General features: G+C 44.8%; 1 protein-coding gene across 1 annotated transcript in view; it reads left to right on the top strand.

The window, feature by feature from the left end:
* ROS1 (ROS proto-oncogene 1, receptor tyrosine kinase) overlaps positions 1-17,273 on the top strand; it is a 256,125-nt gene that overhangs the window by 54,381 nt on the left and 184,471 nt on the right. Inside the window, exons 13-17 of the mRNA XM_044291160.1 lie at positions 3,263-3,444; positions 3,980-4,171; positions 5,249-5,349; positions 8,996-9,210; positions 13,378-13,541. Of these exons, the coding sequence (XP_044147095.1) occupies positions 3,263-3,444; positions 3,980-4,171; positions 5,249-5,349; positions 8,996-9,210; positions 13,378-13,541 (854 nt within the window). The remainder of the gene's footprint in view (positions 1-3,262; positions 3,445-3,979; positions 4,172-5,248; positions 5,350-8,995; positions 9,211-13,377; positions 13,542-17,273) is intronic.

Raw genomic sequence — 17,273 nt, 5'->3', positions numbered from 1 at the left:
CTGTCTCAGCGTAGAACACCAGAGGGTCCTCTGCTTCCTTGTGGGTTTTACTCCCGGAAACTGTCTTCCGCGGAGTGCAACTATCAGATTGGTGACAGGGAGTTATTGGCCATCGTGCAGGCCCTTAAAGAATGGAGGCACTTGCTCGAGGGCTCGGTGGTTCCGGTTCTCATCCTGACGGACCACAAGAATCTGACCTACCTCTCTGAGGCCAAGAGATTGACACCACGTCAGGCCAGATGGGCTCTGTTCTTGTCACGTTTTAATTACGTGGTCTCCTACCTACCCGGCTCCAAGAACATCAGAGCGGATGCCTTATCACGGCAGTACTCCGAGCTGTCCGGGGAGGAGTCGATTCCGACTACGGTCATACCCCCGAATCAGATCCTGGCCGCTATTCGCACCAGCCTGACCTCTCCTCTGGGTGAGCAGATTTTGGCGGCTCAATCTGGTGCTCCCTCTGGGAGACCCAACGGCAGATGTTTTGTGCCTGAGGAGTTGCGCACTCGGTTGTTGCGAACCTACCATAACTCCAAGGCCGCGGGGCACCCTGGAAAGAATCAGCTGTCCTGGGCGGTTTCACGTCTGTTCTGGTGGCCTTCTCTACGTTCCGACATCGCCGCATATGTAGCGGCATGCTCCGTTTGTGCCCAGAGTAAGTCCCCTCGGCACCTTCCGTTGGGCCTTTTGCAACCCATAGCCACCGGGGAGCGTCCCTGGTCACACCTGGGGATGGATTTCATTGTGGACCTCCCTGCATCCCGAGGCCATACGGTCATTCTCATGATTGTGGATCGGTTTTCCAAAATGTGCCACTGTGTTCCTCTCAAGAAGTTGTTGGTCCCTTCCGAGTGCTTCACAGGGTAAACCCGGTAGCCTATGCCCTTGCGCTTCCTCCTGGCATGCGGATCTCCAACGTGTTTCATGTCTCCCTGTTGAAGCCATTGGTGTGTAATCGTTTCACTTCCTCGGTTCCTCGGCCCCGTCCGCTCCAAGTGGGCAATCGTGAGGAATATGAGGTGAGCAATATCCTGGACTCACGCCTGGTCCGCGGTCGGTTGCAGTTTTTGGTCCATTGGCGTGGTTATGGTCCAGAGGAGCGTTCCTGGGTTCCCTCCGCAGATGTCCATGCTCCTGCGTTGCTCCGAGCCTTCCACGCACGCTTCCCTCTGAAACCGTTCCTTACTCCGCGGAGGAGGGGCCCTTGAGGGGGAGGTACTGTCATGGTCTTACCTTCTCACTGTTCTCCTTCGTTTGACATGTGCTGGCGGCCATCTTGGTTTCTGGGTTTCTTGTAGCCTCCCACCCTGCGGCTCCTCCTTCCCACTGGGAGGAGCTGGATGCCTAGCTCATATATATAGAAGGTCTGTGGCTTCAGTTCCTTGCTTGGTCCTCCTGTGTGCACATGCTTCAAAGACTGCTGCTGCTTCTGGTTCCTGATCCTAGCCTCGTCTGACTACCCCGTTGGTTCCTGATCCTGGCTTCGTCTGACTACCCCGTTGGTTCCTGATCCAGGCTTCGTCTGACTACCCCGTTGGTTCCTGATCCTGGCTTCGTCTGACTACCCTCCTGGTTCCTGACCTCCGTCTACGCAAGACCCTGCTTCGGTTTAGCCATCCGTTTGGACTTTAGCTACGGCTTGATTTTCAATAAAGCCTTCTTATTTCCACCCATCTCTTGTTGTACGTCTGGTTCATGGTTCCATGACAGCTACAGAGCCGTAACGGAGTTGCGGGGAGCAGGCAAGTATGAATTTCTCCACAGGTACTGCTGGCTGGGGGGCAAATTAAAAAAAACCTGGACAACCCCTTTAACGATCTAATCTATCTTCAACCGTTAATATGGTTCACGTAAAATGACAAACCATTATGACTGAAAGGGTATCGCATCATTAACCGCATGTGAATTCTCAAAGTTTTCCTAAAGTGGTAACTGAAAATGTCAGCCATTATATGCAGTTTTGAGCGAAGTTTAGAAGAATTTGATTCGGCTGCTTTGCTGAATTTCACAAAGAAATTTGCTTTATGACAAAGCTCATTTTATTGTAAGTAGTGGGCACAATGACAGGGAATGGCGATTGCACCACTCCAGTCATTGAACCCCTCAGATGCTGCGTTAATCTCTGATTGTGGCAAATGAGAATAATAGTGAGGGCTTTCAGGAGTTAATCTGGTAAAAAATACTAATCTTATCCATTTGAGCGCGAAGAGGCCGCCGTGACCATCTTGGTTGAAGACGTGCAAAATCTTCAATTAAAGGGGTTGTCCAGGTTCAGAGCTCTGGACCTGGACATACCCATAATTTCACCCAGGCCCCCCTGATGTTAGCATCGGAGCAGTTCATGCTCCGATGCTCTACCTTGCCCTGCGCAGAATCGCGCAGGGCATGGGCTCTTTTATTTACAATAACAAACTGCCGGGCGGAGGCTTCCTCCCAGCAGTGTGTTCGGTGATGTCACTGGCTCTGATGGGCGGACTTTAGCGCTGCCCTAGCCATTTTAAAGGCTAGGGCAGCGCTAAAGCCAGCCTATCAGTGCCGGTGATGTCACAGGGCTCACTGCTGGGCTGAAGCCTCCGCCTGGCAGCCCTAAGGAGAGCCCTGTTTGTCACCGGAACTCCAGAAAATGCCTTTGCCCTGCGACACTAAGCGCAGGGCAAAGGAGAGCATCGGAGCATGAACTGTTCAAATGCTCAAGTCAGGGGGGCTGCCTGGGTGAAAATGGGCATATGTCTGGGTTCAGACATAAGATGGCTGCAGTGGCCTCTTCACGCTCAGATGGATGAGGTATGTATTTTTTTAAACACCATTTCAGGGAAAATTGATTTGTTTTCATGAAGAGTGAGGAAATTCGGCTTCGCAGCAAATAAAATTTTTCCTGAAATTCGGATCGAAATCCACTTCGGATATTTGGATTCGCTCATCCCTAATTATATGACTTCATAGGCATCGATACTTTGTGTTTCTCTTTATGGCTGTGTTGCATAGCAGATTAGCCCAGAAGGAGTCTAAAAAAGGGGTCAAATGATAAACCTTATTTTGTAGGTGATTTATATTTAGCGTGGACATGTCCTTTAGTTTTCTAAATGCTATTTTAGCGTAGAATAATGTAAATAATGCCAATTAAAATACCAAATATCATTCAATGATTACACTGATCATTTCCAGTACAATTCAATACTCATTTTCATGAACTTGTACAAGGCATTCTGTTACATCTGATTCGGAGTTTTTGCATTTTGTCCCTGTGATATTCTGATCGCAGATCTGGATTGGTACAATGGCACCATCTACTGGAGCAATGAGACAGGACATGTGCATCTCTGGAAGATAGAGAACACCACTGACTTTTCACCCCTGTACGTATCGGAGATAAGAAGAGCTGGGCCATTGACATTTGATTGGATTGGGCAGTGCATCTACTGGGCAGACAAACTGAATCCTAAGGTATGAGATAAGGCGGAAAGGTAACACTCAGTTAAACTATTTAAAATATTCATGCCTATGGACAAACCACATATAGGCTGGACAAGATAGATTCTTCTCTCAACTTTACACCACCTCTTGGTTGGCTTACATTACGGTACGGCCACACGGTAAATCTGCCTGAGGCCTCGTGCACACGACCGTGCCGTTTTTTGCAGTCCGCAAAAAATGGAAGCCATCCGTGTGCCTTCTGCAATTTGCGGAACGGGCGGCCCATTGTAGAAATGCCTATTCTTGTCCGCAAAACGGACAAGAATAGGATAGGTTATATTTTTTTGGCGGGGCCACGGAACGGTGCAACAGATGTGGACAGCACAGTGCTGTACACATCTTTTGCGGCCCAATTGAAGTGAAATGCGGCTCGGATGCAGACCACAAAAACGGGCTTGTGCATGAGGCCTGATTGCTCAATGAGTTTTCCAATCTGATGTTAGAAATAGTTCAAAGTAGTTAAATGAATATACGTGACGGACTAATTGTCATCTTCTCGAACCAGATTTACAGAACGTCTCTGAGGACGCATGATAGTGAAACAGTGAAGGTTATCAGCTCTCTGGTGAAGGACTTGGCGGTGGACTCGGTCAGTGCTTTCCTATACTGGACCACAGGATACACAGTGGAGAGCAGCAGACTGAATGGACAGGATCATGTGGTTATTCAGAACTTAACATTGTCTTCCACTTTACAGGTAACTACAAAGGTAAATGATGCTCTGTAATAAATGCAGTGTATTTTTAAAGGGTACATTCAGAGGATTTTCTAATGTATACCTGCAATGTTTGCCTGTGATGTATGTCACTGTTCAGCAATACTGGGCATACATTGCCCGTAGACTCCCATGTTAAATAGGCCAAACGCTGTGTGGCATACTTTTTTTTGCGTTCCTTCCCTTTGTTTGGAAAAGCACAGCAGAATAAAAACTATATGGACACATACTATCCCGACAGAGGCTAAAAGGGTACTCTTTTGGGCCTCACCGGGTAAATGGAGGCATAGGGATACGTTTCATGCACGCATTGGGAGCTTTTCTGGTGCCTATGTCAAACATTTACCAATAGATGTTCTTGTAATATCATTTCTAATCTAATTGATAGACATGGATATAAAAAGAATCACAGATTGAATGCAATTACAGCATTAATTGAAATAATGCAAGCAATGTGCTAATATGAATTTATGAGTAGTAAGTAAATGGGGTAAATGGGGTTTTCATGTGATAGAATATCAATAGCAATGCACAACTGCTGGGACCACCAGCCAATAGTTCAGAGCTCCATGACACCCATGTTCTAGGCATTGGTGACCCTATAATCATACATCACTACCACATCTGATCGATGTGCCATGAAATATTTTACCAAATGTTACTGTGGTTGAAACAGCGTTTCAGGTTTAACTTTATCCCTTTTGGAGATGACTTCAACTTTAACTGTTCACAGTAACACTAATTTTGACCAGGGGTGCCCAAACTTTTGCATGCCACTGTAATAACGAATGCAGCGGACTCTTAGTTATGTGTCCACTACATTCATGAGGGACAGCCCTTCCCTACCTCCCCCCTGACAGGCATCATTCACCGGTGAGGGAACAGGAGGCAGGGGAGTCCTTCCCTTACGAACACAGCCGGTTCATAACTTTAGTGCAGAGGACCTGTCCCATAATATGATGCTTTTAGACAGGGCAGTAATGACAGATCCACTTTAACATGCAATTTTTTTCTTTATTGCCTCAAAATGTAATATTCTTCTTAATATATATTGTACAGGTGGTGGCCCTGACACTAAACCTCAAGGAGGGACAAATTTACTGGCTTGCTAAAAATGGGTTGCACATCAATATGTACCAGGCAAATACACGCTCGGAAGGGTAAGATAGTCCTGGCAATTTCTGCCTTGTTCTCTATGATATACATATTGCTAAGACCTGAGTTTACTGTGTTTGAAACCATGTTGTAGGAGAACTGGTTATGGCACCCAGCCTCTGGACAACCTAACTCACTAAACTGGGACCAGTGTTTTTTTCCAGTAATGATCAGAGCAACACTCCAAAGTCTCAGAAGCAGTTCACAAAGTTCAGTGCTGTACCAAAACTTTCAAAACTTTCAGTTGTTGGCTTCAAAGTATACTTTAGCTATATTATAGGTTACTAAAATATGTATGCATGCACTTCCCCTGCCTCTCCATGACTGTCAGGCTTCTGTGTATACATGCTGCATAGCAGTCTGTCAATCACTGCTCTGAGGGGCAGAGTAGGCATGAAGAGGTAGGAGGAGACCTTGTTACCAGCGAATTGCCCATATTCCAACCAATCACACATGTCCATCAGTGTCTATGGCATTGCATGTTCAATGTGATTTCAAATTACAATGGCTCAGGAACACCAGGGGTGTCCTGACCATAGACCCTACAGGGGAATTTCCTGATGGGCTAATGCCCAGGGGGGCGCCTAAGCCCTCCTCACTGCTGCCGGTCAGATACATAGCGCTTTGATGCTCTCAGCATTATTTAATGCTAGGAGCATCTGGTCGGCAGAAAACAGTGCCCTCCCGCATTCAACTGTATTACCATTGCAGAGGGCTCCTCCCCCAGGGCCCTTTAAGAGAAAAAAAGTACCTGTTTTCGTGACGCCAGTTGCAGTGAAGCAATAAGGGCACAGGGCCCCTTTTAGTGATGTAGTAGATGGTACCCAGGTGTTGGAATGCCAGAGTGGTGTAGGGTAGCCTATAATGTCCCTTAATGTTGGTGCACGTGTCACGGTGCTCCTACCTGGATATGCTGGACCCTAGGCGTTGGATCCGCAGCAATGAAAAGGGGGGTTGTTGATGAAGGGAATAATGAAATAAACGAGTCCAGACCTTGTAAAACATTGAACAGCAGCTTTAATTTCAATAAACGTTTCTCCAGAATTTGTATCAATTAATTAAACAGGCACTCAATCACCGGGAACTGCATCAAGGACAACTATTTATTACTCCCAATTTCAATTAGACACGTTGATAATGTGAAAATATCCCAACATAGAAAAATGAACAAGAATAAAAAATAATAATTAAATAAAAATGGAATAATTAAAAACTGTTAAAAACAGAATAGTGTTGCGTTGTCCCGTCCAATCTAGTGTCAACAATGAGTTTACAGACTTTATCTTGGTTCCAGCAGGCGTTGGCATTAACGGTGGCAGGCAAACTCCTCGCTGCTACATTTGTTGCTCTCATAGCCAGCCTGTCAGCACAGCAGAGCCAATCACTCAGCTTCTTCTTTATGCTGTACTTTGTAGTCTGGTCTGTCTCTGAAGGTGCTCTAGCTGGCTTGGCAGGGCTCGTCCAACAGGGACGTGCTCCTGCTGCCTTCCCCTAGTAGGGGATTAAACTAGACTGACCTCTAACTAGAACTTCACCCTCCCTGCAGCAAGTGGGACCCACCCACCACACCACAGAGGGGGGTGTTGGAATGGAAAGGTAAGCTCCATTCTCTGTAAGATAGCTCTGCCATTGATGCTGACACCTGCTGGTAAACCAGGCACATTACACGTGAACACAAACAGTTGCAAAATAGGAGATGCACATTATGCAGGACCTGGAAATAAATACATAGGATGACATGTGGTTAACCATAGGAGATAGTAGCAAAAGTGGCAATGCACCACTGGGGTGTTACACCATCATCTGAATGGTGATAGAGTTGAATGCTGTGTTGGGGGCGACAGTATTTATGCTGCACTGTGTATTTGGTTCTGCTGGGACAGTATTTTGTGCTGCACTACATTATTGCTGGCCATGCCTACTTACAGTACAGACCAAAAGTTTGGACACACCTTCTCATTCAAAGAGTTTTCTTTATTTTCATGACTATGAAAATTGTAGATTCACACTGAAAGCATCAAAACTATGAATTAACACATGTGGAATTATATACATAACAAAAAAGTGTGAAACAACTGAAAATATGTCATATTCTAAGTTCTTCAAAGTAGCCACCTTTTGCTTTGATTACTGCTTTGCACACTCTTGGCATTCTCTTGATGAGCTTCAAGAGGTTGTCACCTGAAATGGTTTTCACTTCACAGGTGTGCCCTGTCAGGTTTAATAAGTGGGATTTCTTGCCTTATAAATGGGGTTGGGACCATCAGTTGGGTTGTGGAGAAGTCAGGTGGATACACAGCTGATAGTCCTACTGAATAGACTGTTAGAATTTGCATTATGGCAAGAAAAAAGCAGCTAAGTAAAGAAAAACGAATGACCATCATTACTTTAAGAAATAAAGGTCAGTCAGTCTGAAAAATTGGGAAAACTTTGAAAGTGTCTCCAAGTGCAGTCACAAAAACCATCAAGCGCTACAAAGAAACTGGCTCACAAGCGGACCGCCCCAGGAAAGGAAGACCAAGAGTCACCTCTGCTGCGGATGATAAGTTCATCCGAGTCACCAGCCTCAGAAATCGCAGGTTAACAGCAGCTCAGATTAGAGACCAGGTCAATGCCACACAGAGTTCTAGCAGCAAACACATCTCTAGAAGAACTGTTAAGAGGAGACTGTGTGAATCAGGCCTTCATGGTAGAGTATCTGCTAGGAAACCACTGCTAAGGACAGGCAACAAGCAGAAGAGACTTGTTTGGGCTAAAGAACACAAGGAATAGACATTAGACCAGTGGAAATCTGTGCTTTGGTCTGATGAGTCCAAATTTGAGATCTTCGGTTCCAACTACCGTGTCTTTGTGCCACGCAGAAAAGGTGAACGGATGGACTCTACACGCCTGGTTCCCACCATGAAGCATGGAGGAGGAGATGTGATGGTGTGGGGGTGCTTTGCTGGTGACACTGTTGGGGATTTATTCAAAATTGAAGGCATACTGAACCAGCATGGCTACCACAGCATCTTGCAGCGGCATGCAATTCCATCCGGTTTGCGTTTAGTTGAACCATCATTTATTTTTCAACAGGACAATGACCCCAAACACACCTCCAGGCTGTGTAAGGGCTATTTCACCATGAAGGAGAGTGATGGGGTGCTGCGCCAGATGACCTGGCCTCCACAGTCACCGGACCTGAACCCAATCGAGATGGTTTGGGGTTAGCTGGACCACAGAGTGAAGGCAAAAGGGCCAACAAGTGCTAAGCATCTACTTTGAAGAACCTAGAATATGAATATTTTCAGTTGTTTCACACTTTTTTGTTATGTATATAATTCCGCATGTGTTAATTCATAGTTTTGATGCCTTCAGTGTGAATCTACAATGTTCATAGTCATGAAAATAAAGAAAACTCTTTGAATGAGAAGGTGTGTCCAAACTTTTGGTCTGTACTGTATATTGGCCCTGTCTTCTGCCAAATTGGGCCACTTTTAGGATTTTTTTTTCCAGTGTCACTTTTAAATCCCAGTCCACCCCTGAGGAACACCACTGTATGTTGAAAATATTGTAAGCTGAGGCACCGCTTAATTTTCTTCCTTTATATACTAATCCAATACATCATTTGAAAACAAGAAATTAATGAAATATCTTTATGTCTTCTTATAGAATGTTTGACATGAAAGTCACACAACATGCATCATGGGGTTATTCTGAAATTACCCAACATGCTTTAATGTTCCATTGCAATCGACTCTTTTGGATTAATGGGCAGAAATATATTACTGTGCAAGAAATCAACCAAAGTTCTTGTACACCTCTGTCCCAGCCTGCAGAATTCACAAGTTTTACTTTGGGACTGAATGCTCTAAAACCATTTCCAGGTGAGTGGAGACAAATAAAGGTAGATTTATACAAATTATTAATGGATGATATATAATATCACATATAAATTATCTAAAAAAATTAATATGATGGTAATTGAAAGGATTTGGACCTTTCCGGACCTCTACGACCACCTTGGTTTGATGTCACTGACGTCAGGAGAGATATTTCTCAGCTAGCAATAACATGACACACACACAGGTATCACTGAGAAATACTCTAACTTTCTAACTTTATTATGCTATCACTTGGCCTTATATAGGCAGTAGAAAAGTTTACATAACAACAGCGTTAAACCAATCAGAAAGGATAAACATTGGTGCTCATACACATACTACCGGAACATCCTTATATGGTATGTGTACGTGCAGTAAGCAAAAAGAATAGTAATTAAAGGGGTATTCTCATTTTAATGATCACTGTTAAATCTGTTAATGATTTGACAGTGATCATTTTTATAAATACATTTTATTACCCAATTCCCACCATTTTTTACAAAATAAGTCCCCTCTTACCTGATGTTGTCTTTGGTCTCCCCTGGTTACGGCCACCTCTCCTGTCGAATCCCGCCGGGCCGCGCTTACGCAGAAGACTGAAGATTCTATCCCGGCCGGGCCGCGCAATGTCCTGAATGCGCACACTGCCGCGCATGCGCCATGATGACTTCTTCCTGGCCAGTATAGTACAGAGCTGCGAACGTGCACGCCAGCTCTGTACTATACAGGCCAGGAATAAGTCACCATGGCGAATGCGCGGTGGCATGCGCATTCAGGACATTGCGCAGCCCGGCCGGGAGAAAATCTTCAGTCTTCTGCGCAAGCGCGGCCCGGGAGAAGAATCCAGGAAGTGAGCGTCGTGCTCAAGGAAGGTAAGTATGAAAAGAGAAGACGAGAATACCCCTTTAAGCTGCTTATTTGTAAAGTGAGGCAGCACTGCTCCCCTGATGAAATGAGGGGCCACTCTGACTCCACGTAGCTTTGACCCCTGCTTCCTGCACTGATCATAGAGATCAGTGTAGGGACTGGGTGAGGGGGATGAAGAAGCTGTGACTGTGTGGCTGCACAGTTCTGTCTGTGATGGCACAGAAGGATTCAGGAGTGCTCTTCCCAATCAATGTAAATGTAGCGTGGGGGGCTTCCTGGCTGCAACTGCAACCTCTGCGACCCCCAGGGGCGTTGCTAGGATCTCAAAAGATCTGGGGCCAAAGCCCCAATACATATGACTCAATTCTCTAAGTCGACCAATCGACCCCTAAGTCACCTTCAACATACAGTCCTATGTGAATAACATTACCTCCTCAATATTCAGTCCCATGTAAATCACTTCCTCCCCCAGTCACTTTCAACATACAGTCCCATATAAATAAAATAACCCCCTCCCCAGCCACCTCCAACATTCAGTCCCATGTAAATCACATTATCCCTCAACATTCAGTCCCATGTAAATAATATCACTCCCTCCCACAGCCACCTCCAACATGCATTCCCATGTAAATAACATAACTCCTTTAACTTTCAGTCCCATGTAAATAACATCACTCCACCCCACTGTCCCATGTGAATAATTTCCCTCCCTTCAGCCCTAACATACAGTCCCAGTTAAATAACTACAACTCCCAACATTGCTCTGCCTCTCACACTGAATAATCTACCCTTTCACTTACCTCTCCTCATGTAGCAGACCTCACCACAGCTTCTTCCCAGGACTTCTCTTCACTACTGAGCCATCCTCTCCTGCACTGGTCACACGACGGTGACATCATCGCAGGTGCAGCTACTGCATTAAGCACTGATCACATGACCTGTGATGTCATCACAGGTCCTTCAGCTCTTGCAGGACATTAGATTAAATTGTATTGCTGTCCTGAGGCTAGCAATACAGTTGTATATATCCGGCAGGCAGTACATTTGGGGCCTGGGACAAAACATCAGGGGCCCAGGCCCCGAATGTTTTAACCTAGCAACGCCCCTGGTGACCCCTGTATCTATACCCCCCGCATACATACAATTAGTACACGTCAGATACGTAAGATTTACGGCTCCACACAGGAGTTGCTGCAGACTTTTCTTCCAAATTTGTGAACAGAAAGTCTGCAGCAAATTATAGCACCAGTAAGGCCTCATGCACACAACCGTTTTTTTATAAGGTCCGCAAAAACGGGGTCCGTAGGTCCGTGATCCGTGACCGTTTTTTTGTCCGTGGGTCTTCCTTGATTTTTGGAGGATCCACGGACATGAAAAAAAAAAGTCGTTTTGGTGTCCGCCTGGCCGTGCGGAGCCAAACGGATCCCACAATATGACACAATATGGTGCAATTGCAAACGGATCCGTCCCCATTGACTTTCAATGTAAAGTCTGGAGTCTCTTTTATACCATCGGATCGGCGTTTTCTCCAATCCGATGGTATATTTTAACTTGAAGCGTCCCCATCACCATGGGAACGCCTCTATGTTAGAATATACTGTCGGATATGAGTTACATCGTGAAAACTCATATCCGACAGTATATTCTAACACAGAGACGTTCCCATAGTGATGGGGACGCTTCTAGTTAGAATATACTACAAACTGTGTACATGACTGCCCCCTGCTGCCTGGCAGCACCCGATCTCTTACAGGGGGCCGTTATCAGAACAATTAACCCCTCAGGTGCCGCTCCTGAAGGGGTTAATTGTGCGTATCATAGCCCCCTGTAAGAGATCAGGGCTGCCAGGCAGCAGGGGGCAGACCCCCCCTCCCCAGTTTGAATATCATTGGTGGCCAGTGCGGCCCCCCCTCCCTCTATTGTAATAATAGCATTGGTGGCACAGTGTGCGGCACCCCCTCCCTCCCTCTATTGTTTTAATACATTGGTGGCAGTGTGCGCCCATCTCCCCGCCCCCCCTTCCTCCCTCTATTGTTTTAATACATTGGTGGCAGACACGGCCACCAATGTATTAAAACAATAGAGGGAGGAAGGGGGGGGGCGGGGGGGGGGGCGCACACTGCCACCAATGTATTAAAACAATAGAGGGAGGGAGGGGGGGGGGCGCACACTGCCACCAATGTATTAAAACAATAGAGGGAGGAAGGGGGGGGTGCACACTGCCACCAATGTTAATGCAATAGAGGGAGGGGGGGGCGCACACTGTGCCACCAATGCTATTATTACAATAGAGGGAGGGAGGGGGGGCCGCACTGGCCACCAATGAAATTTAAACTGGGGAGGGAGGGGGGTCTGCTGCCCCCTGCTGCCTGGCAGCCCCGTATCTCTTACAGGGGGCTATGATACGCACAATTAACCCCTTCAGGTGCAGCACCTGAGGGGTTAATTGTACGGATCACAGCCCCCTGCTGCCAGGCAGCAGGGGGAAGTCATGTACACAGTTCACCATGGGAACGCCTCTGTGTTAGAATATACTGTCGGATCTGAGTTTTCACGAAGTGAAAACTCAGCTCTGAAAAAGCTTTTATGCAGACAGATCTTCGGATCCGTCTGTATGAAAGTAACCTACGGCCACGGATCACGGACACGGATGCCAATCTTGTGTGCATCCGTGTTCTTTCACGGACCCATTGACTTGTACGGGTCCGTGAACTGTTGTCCGTCCAAAAAATAGGACAGGTCATATTTTTTGGACGGACAGGATACACGGACCACGGTCTCGGCTGCAAAACGGTGCATTTTCCGATTTTTCCACTGACCCATTGAAAGTCAATGGGTCCGCGAAAAAAAAAGGAAAATGGCACAACGGCCACGGATGCACACAACGGTCGTGTGCATGAGGCCTAAAGCGAATGAGATTTATAGAAATCTCAATCACACACTGCGTTGATTTTCCATGTGGAAAGTGATCTGTGTTGCAGATTTTCTAAACTGCAGCATGTCCACTTCTGTCACAGAATCATGGCAGATTCCCATTGACTTCTATGTTCAGCATCATTGCAAATTCAGATGGAGACTAAGCAGCAAAAAAAAAGTATACAATTTTCTGCATCGAATCCACAAGCAAATCCCCTCCAAAATTGGCATGATTTTAGGAGAATATGTTGATGTGCATTTCCTTTGAAGAACTGTGAATTTGATGCAGGAAAAATGCACAGTAAGTCCATTACATGTGGACATACTTTATGAGTAAAATGCATACAGTTTATAATTTTGTTTCATTTCCAAATTTCTGACCTATAGGCAATTTTTCATATGCCCCTGAAGTGATTCCTGGTATCATACTAAGCTCTTCATTTAAAATCAGAGGAAATTATTCTGATTTCATCATTCAATGGACAGGGCCATCAAATACAGAATATGGATCATTATTCTACTGTGTGGAGTCCACAGTGCTACAGGAACTGGTATGTTGCTAACATCATGGTTTTGACTTAAAAAAAGAATACTAATAATATTAAAGTGGTATTCCTGTCTTAGACCATGGGATTTGCCATAGATGGAAGTGTGACTTCCAAGTTTGGGACATACAGTCATGTGAAAAAATTAGGACACCCTTTGAAAGCATGTGGTTTTTTGTAACATTTTTAATAAAAGGTTATTTCATCTCCGTTTCAACAATACAGAGAGATTAAAGTAATCCAACTAAACAAAGAAAACTGAAGAAAAGTCTTTTCAAGATCTTCTGTAAATGTCATTCTACAAAAATGCCTATTCTAACTGAGGAAAAAGATAGGACACCCTCACATGTATTCCCTCTTAAATTGGCTCAGATCTCACACAGGTATATCACACCAGGTGCACATAATTAGTAGATCGTTACTCTGCATGTTGAATGAGGCTTGCCCTATTTAAACCTCAGACATTTAGCTTGGTGTGCTCCTGACTGTTGAAGTGAGAGTGAGCACCATGGTGAGAGCAAAAGAGCTGTCAGAGGACTTCAGAAAAAAGATTGTAGCAGCCTATGAGTCTGGGAAGGGATTTAAAAAGATCTCAAAAGATTTTGAAATCAGCCATTCCACTGTCCGGAAGATAGTCTACAAGTGGAGGGCTTTCAAAACAACTGCCAACATGCCCAGGACTGGTCGCCCCAGCAAGTTCACCCCAAGAGCAGACCGCAAGATGCTAAAAGCGGTCTCCAAAAACCCTAAAGTGTCATCTCGAGAACTACAGCAGGCTCTGGCTACTGTTGATGTAGAAGTACATGCCTCTACAATGAGAAAGAGACTGTACAAGTTTAACTTGCATGGGAGGTGTGCAAGGAGGAAACCTTTGCTTTCCAAGAGAAACATCGAGGCCAGACTGACATTTGCCAGAGATAAAGTTGACAAAGACCAGGACTTCTGGAATAATGTTCTTTGGACAGATGAGTCCAAAATTGAATTATTTGGACACAACAGCAGAGGACATGTTTGGCGTAAACCAAACACAGCATTCCAAGAAAAGAACCTCATACCAACTGTGAAGCATGGAGGTGGAAGTGTCATGGTTTGGGGCTGCTTTGCTGCAGCAGGACCTGGTCAGCTCACCATCATAGAATCCACGATGAATTCTACTGTGTATCAGAAGGTGCTTGAAGAACATGTGAGACCATCAGTTAGAAAATTAAAGCTGAAGCGGAACTGGACCATGCAACATGACAATGACCCAAAACATACTAGTAAATCAACCAAAGATTGGCTGAAAAAGAAGAAATGGAGAGTCCTGGAATGGCCAAGTCAAAGTCCAGATTTGAATCCCATTGAGATGCTGTGGGGTGACTTGAAAAGGGCTGTACGTGCAAGAAACCCCTCAAACATCTCACAGCTGAAAAAGTTCTGCATTGAGGAGTGGGGTAAAATTTCCTCAGACCGATGTCGAAGACTGGTAGATGGCTACAAGAACCGTCTCACTGCAGTTATTTCAGCCAAAGGAGGTAACACTCGCTATTAGGGGCAAGGGTGTCCTATCTTTTTCCTCAGTTAGAATAGGCATTTTTGTAGAATGACATTTACAGAAGATCTTGAAAAGACTTTTCTTCAGTTTTCTTTGTTTAGTTGGATTACTTTAATCTCTCTGTATTGTTGAAACGGAGATGAAATAACCTTTTATTAAAAATGTTACAAAAAACCACATGCTTTCAAAGGGTGTCCTAATTTTTTCACATGACTGTAAAACGAGTTTGGTCAGCACTTACGGAGCTTGACGGTGCACGTGGAAAGGAAGAAAATCCCGGTACTACCGGTAGTAGAAATCAAAGAGATGCGGTCCTGGCACTCATGTATCTTCACTTCATATCTTTTGTATATATATCTCGTTACATTAGGACGTGTGTCGGCCCGTCCTGAGCCTTTGTCAACCATTTTGACAAAGGCTCAGGATGGGCCAAAACACACCCTAATGTAACGATATACAGTTGTGTTCAAAATAGTAGCAGTCAGACATCACTAACCTAATCAATCACTGTTTTTGGTAGAAATTATATTTCTACATGGCAAATAATTTACTAGCAGGTGTAGTAGAGTAATAGAAATCAAACAGACCCAACAGTCATGACATGCATGCTGCTGATTCTCTGAAATTGAATCACTAATTGAAAGGGGCATGTTCAAAATAATAGCACTGTGGAGTTCAATGAGTGAAGTCATTCAGTCTTTGAAAAAGAGGTGGCAATTATTGCCCTTATTTAAGGAAGGAAGGCAGCAAATGTTGTACATGCTGGTTACAGTGCATTTCTCTCTGAAATTCTGAGGGAAATGGGTCGTTCCAGACATTGTTCAGAAGAACAGCATACCTTGATTAAAAAGTTGATTGGAGAGGGGAAAACATATAAAGAAGTACAGAAAATGAAAATGCAAATGCTTTAAAATGGCAACCAAAACCTGAAAGATGTGGAAGAAAGCGAAAACCTACCATTCCAATGGATAGAATAATAGACAAAATGGCAAGGACTCAGCCAACAATCAGCTCCAGGAAGATCAAAGAAGGTCTAAAGTTACCTGTGAGTACTGTTACAATTAGAAGAAGCCTATGTGAAGCCGAGCTATCTGCAAGAAGCCCCCGCAAAGTCCCAGTGTTGAAAAAAAAGATACGTGCTGAAGAGGTTCCAGTTTGCCAAACAGCACATTGACTGGCCTAAGGAGACATTTTGTGGACTGATGAAAGTAAGATTGATCTTTTTTGGTCTAGTGGCCGGAGACAGTTTGTTAGATGACCCCCAAATACTGAATTCAAGCCACAGTACACTGTGAAGACAGTGAAGCATGGTGGCACAAGCATCATGATATGGGGATGTTTCTCATACTACGGTGTTGGGCCTATTTATCGCATACCAGGGATCATGGATCAGTTTGAATACATCAGAATACTTGAAGAGGTCATGCTGCCTTATGCTGAAGAGGAACTGCCCTTGAAATGGGTGTTCCAACAAGACAACGACCCCAAACACACCAGTAAACGTGCAACATCTTGGCTCCAGACCAACAAGATTGACGTTATGGAGTGGCCAGCCCAATCCCCGGGTCTTAATCCAATAGAAAACTTGTGGGGTGGAGTTTCTGAGGCAAAACCAAGAAATAGAGAAGAACTGTGGAATGTGGTCCAATCACCCTGGGCTGAAATACCTGTTCACGGGTATCAGAAGTTGGTTGACTCCATGCAACACAGATGTACAGCAGTTCTCAGAAACAGTGGCTATACAACTAAATATAAGTTACGTGATTCAAAGGAAAGCAAAATCTTCAAGCACTGCTATTTTTTTTTAACAGTCTAATATTCACTTTTCTTCAATTTTTCTTAGAGGAACAACACAAATTTGATATATTTTTCTTCATGTTTTGATTTGGAATAGAATGTGTAGTGTTCACAGTGCATTTGTGTGTATGGAAATAAAAGCCATTAGAAGGATTTTGAGCTTTATTCACTTTTTTAAACACACTGCTATTATTTTGAACACAACTGTATCTGAATAAAAGGTATGTAGTGAAGATACACGAGTTCCAAGTTTAGGACGTCCACCTATCTGGAAAGTTGAAGTCGCATTATTTGGTTGGTGCAGTACTTACGGTAAAGTTCACTAATGCCTGTTTCACACGGCCGGCATTAGTTCTGGCAGGCTGTTCTGGCAGAGAACAACATGCCAGAGCTCTCTGGATCCAGCA

The sequence above is a fragment of the Bufo gargarizans genome, chromosome 4, assembly GCF_014858855.1.
Source record: "Bufo gargarizans isolate SCDJY-AF-19 chromosome 4, ASM1485885v1, whole genome shotgun sequence".
In the NCBI taxonomy this organism is placed as follows: domain Eukaryota; kingdom Metazoa; phylum Chordata; class Amphibia; order Anura; family Bufonidae; genus Bufo; species Bufo gargarizans.
The sequence above is the reverse complement of the archived record's forward strand: the minus strand, read 5'-3'. Positions and strand labels throughout refer to the sequence as shown.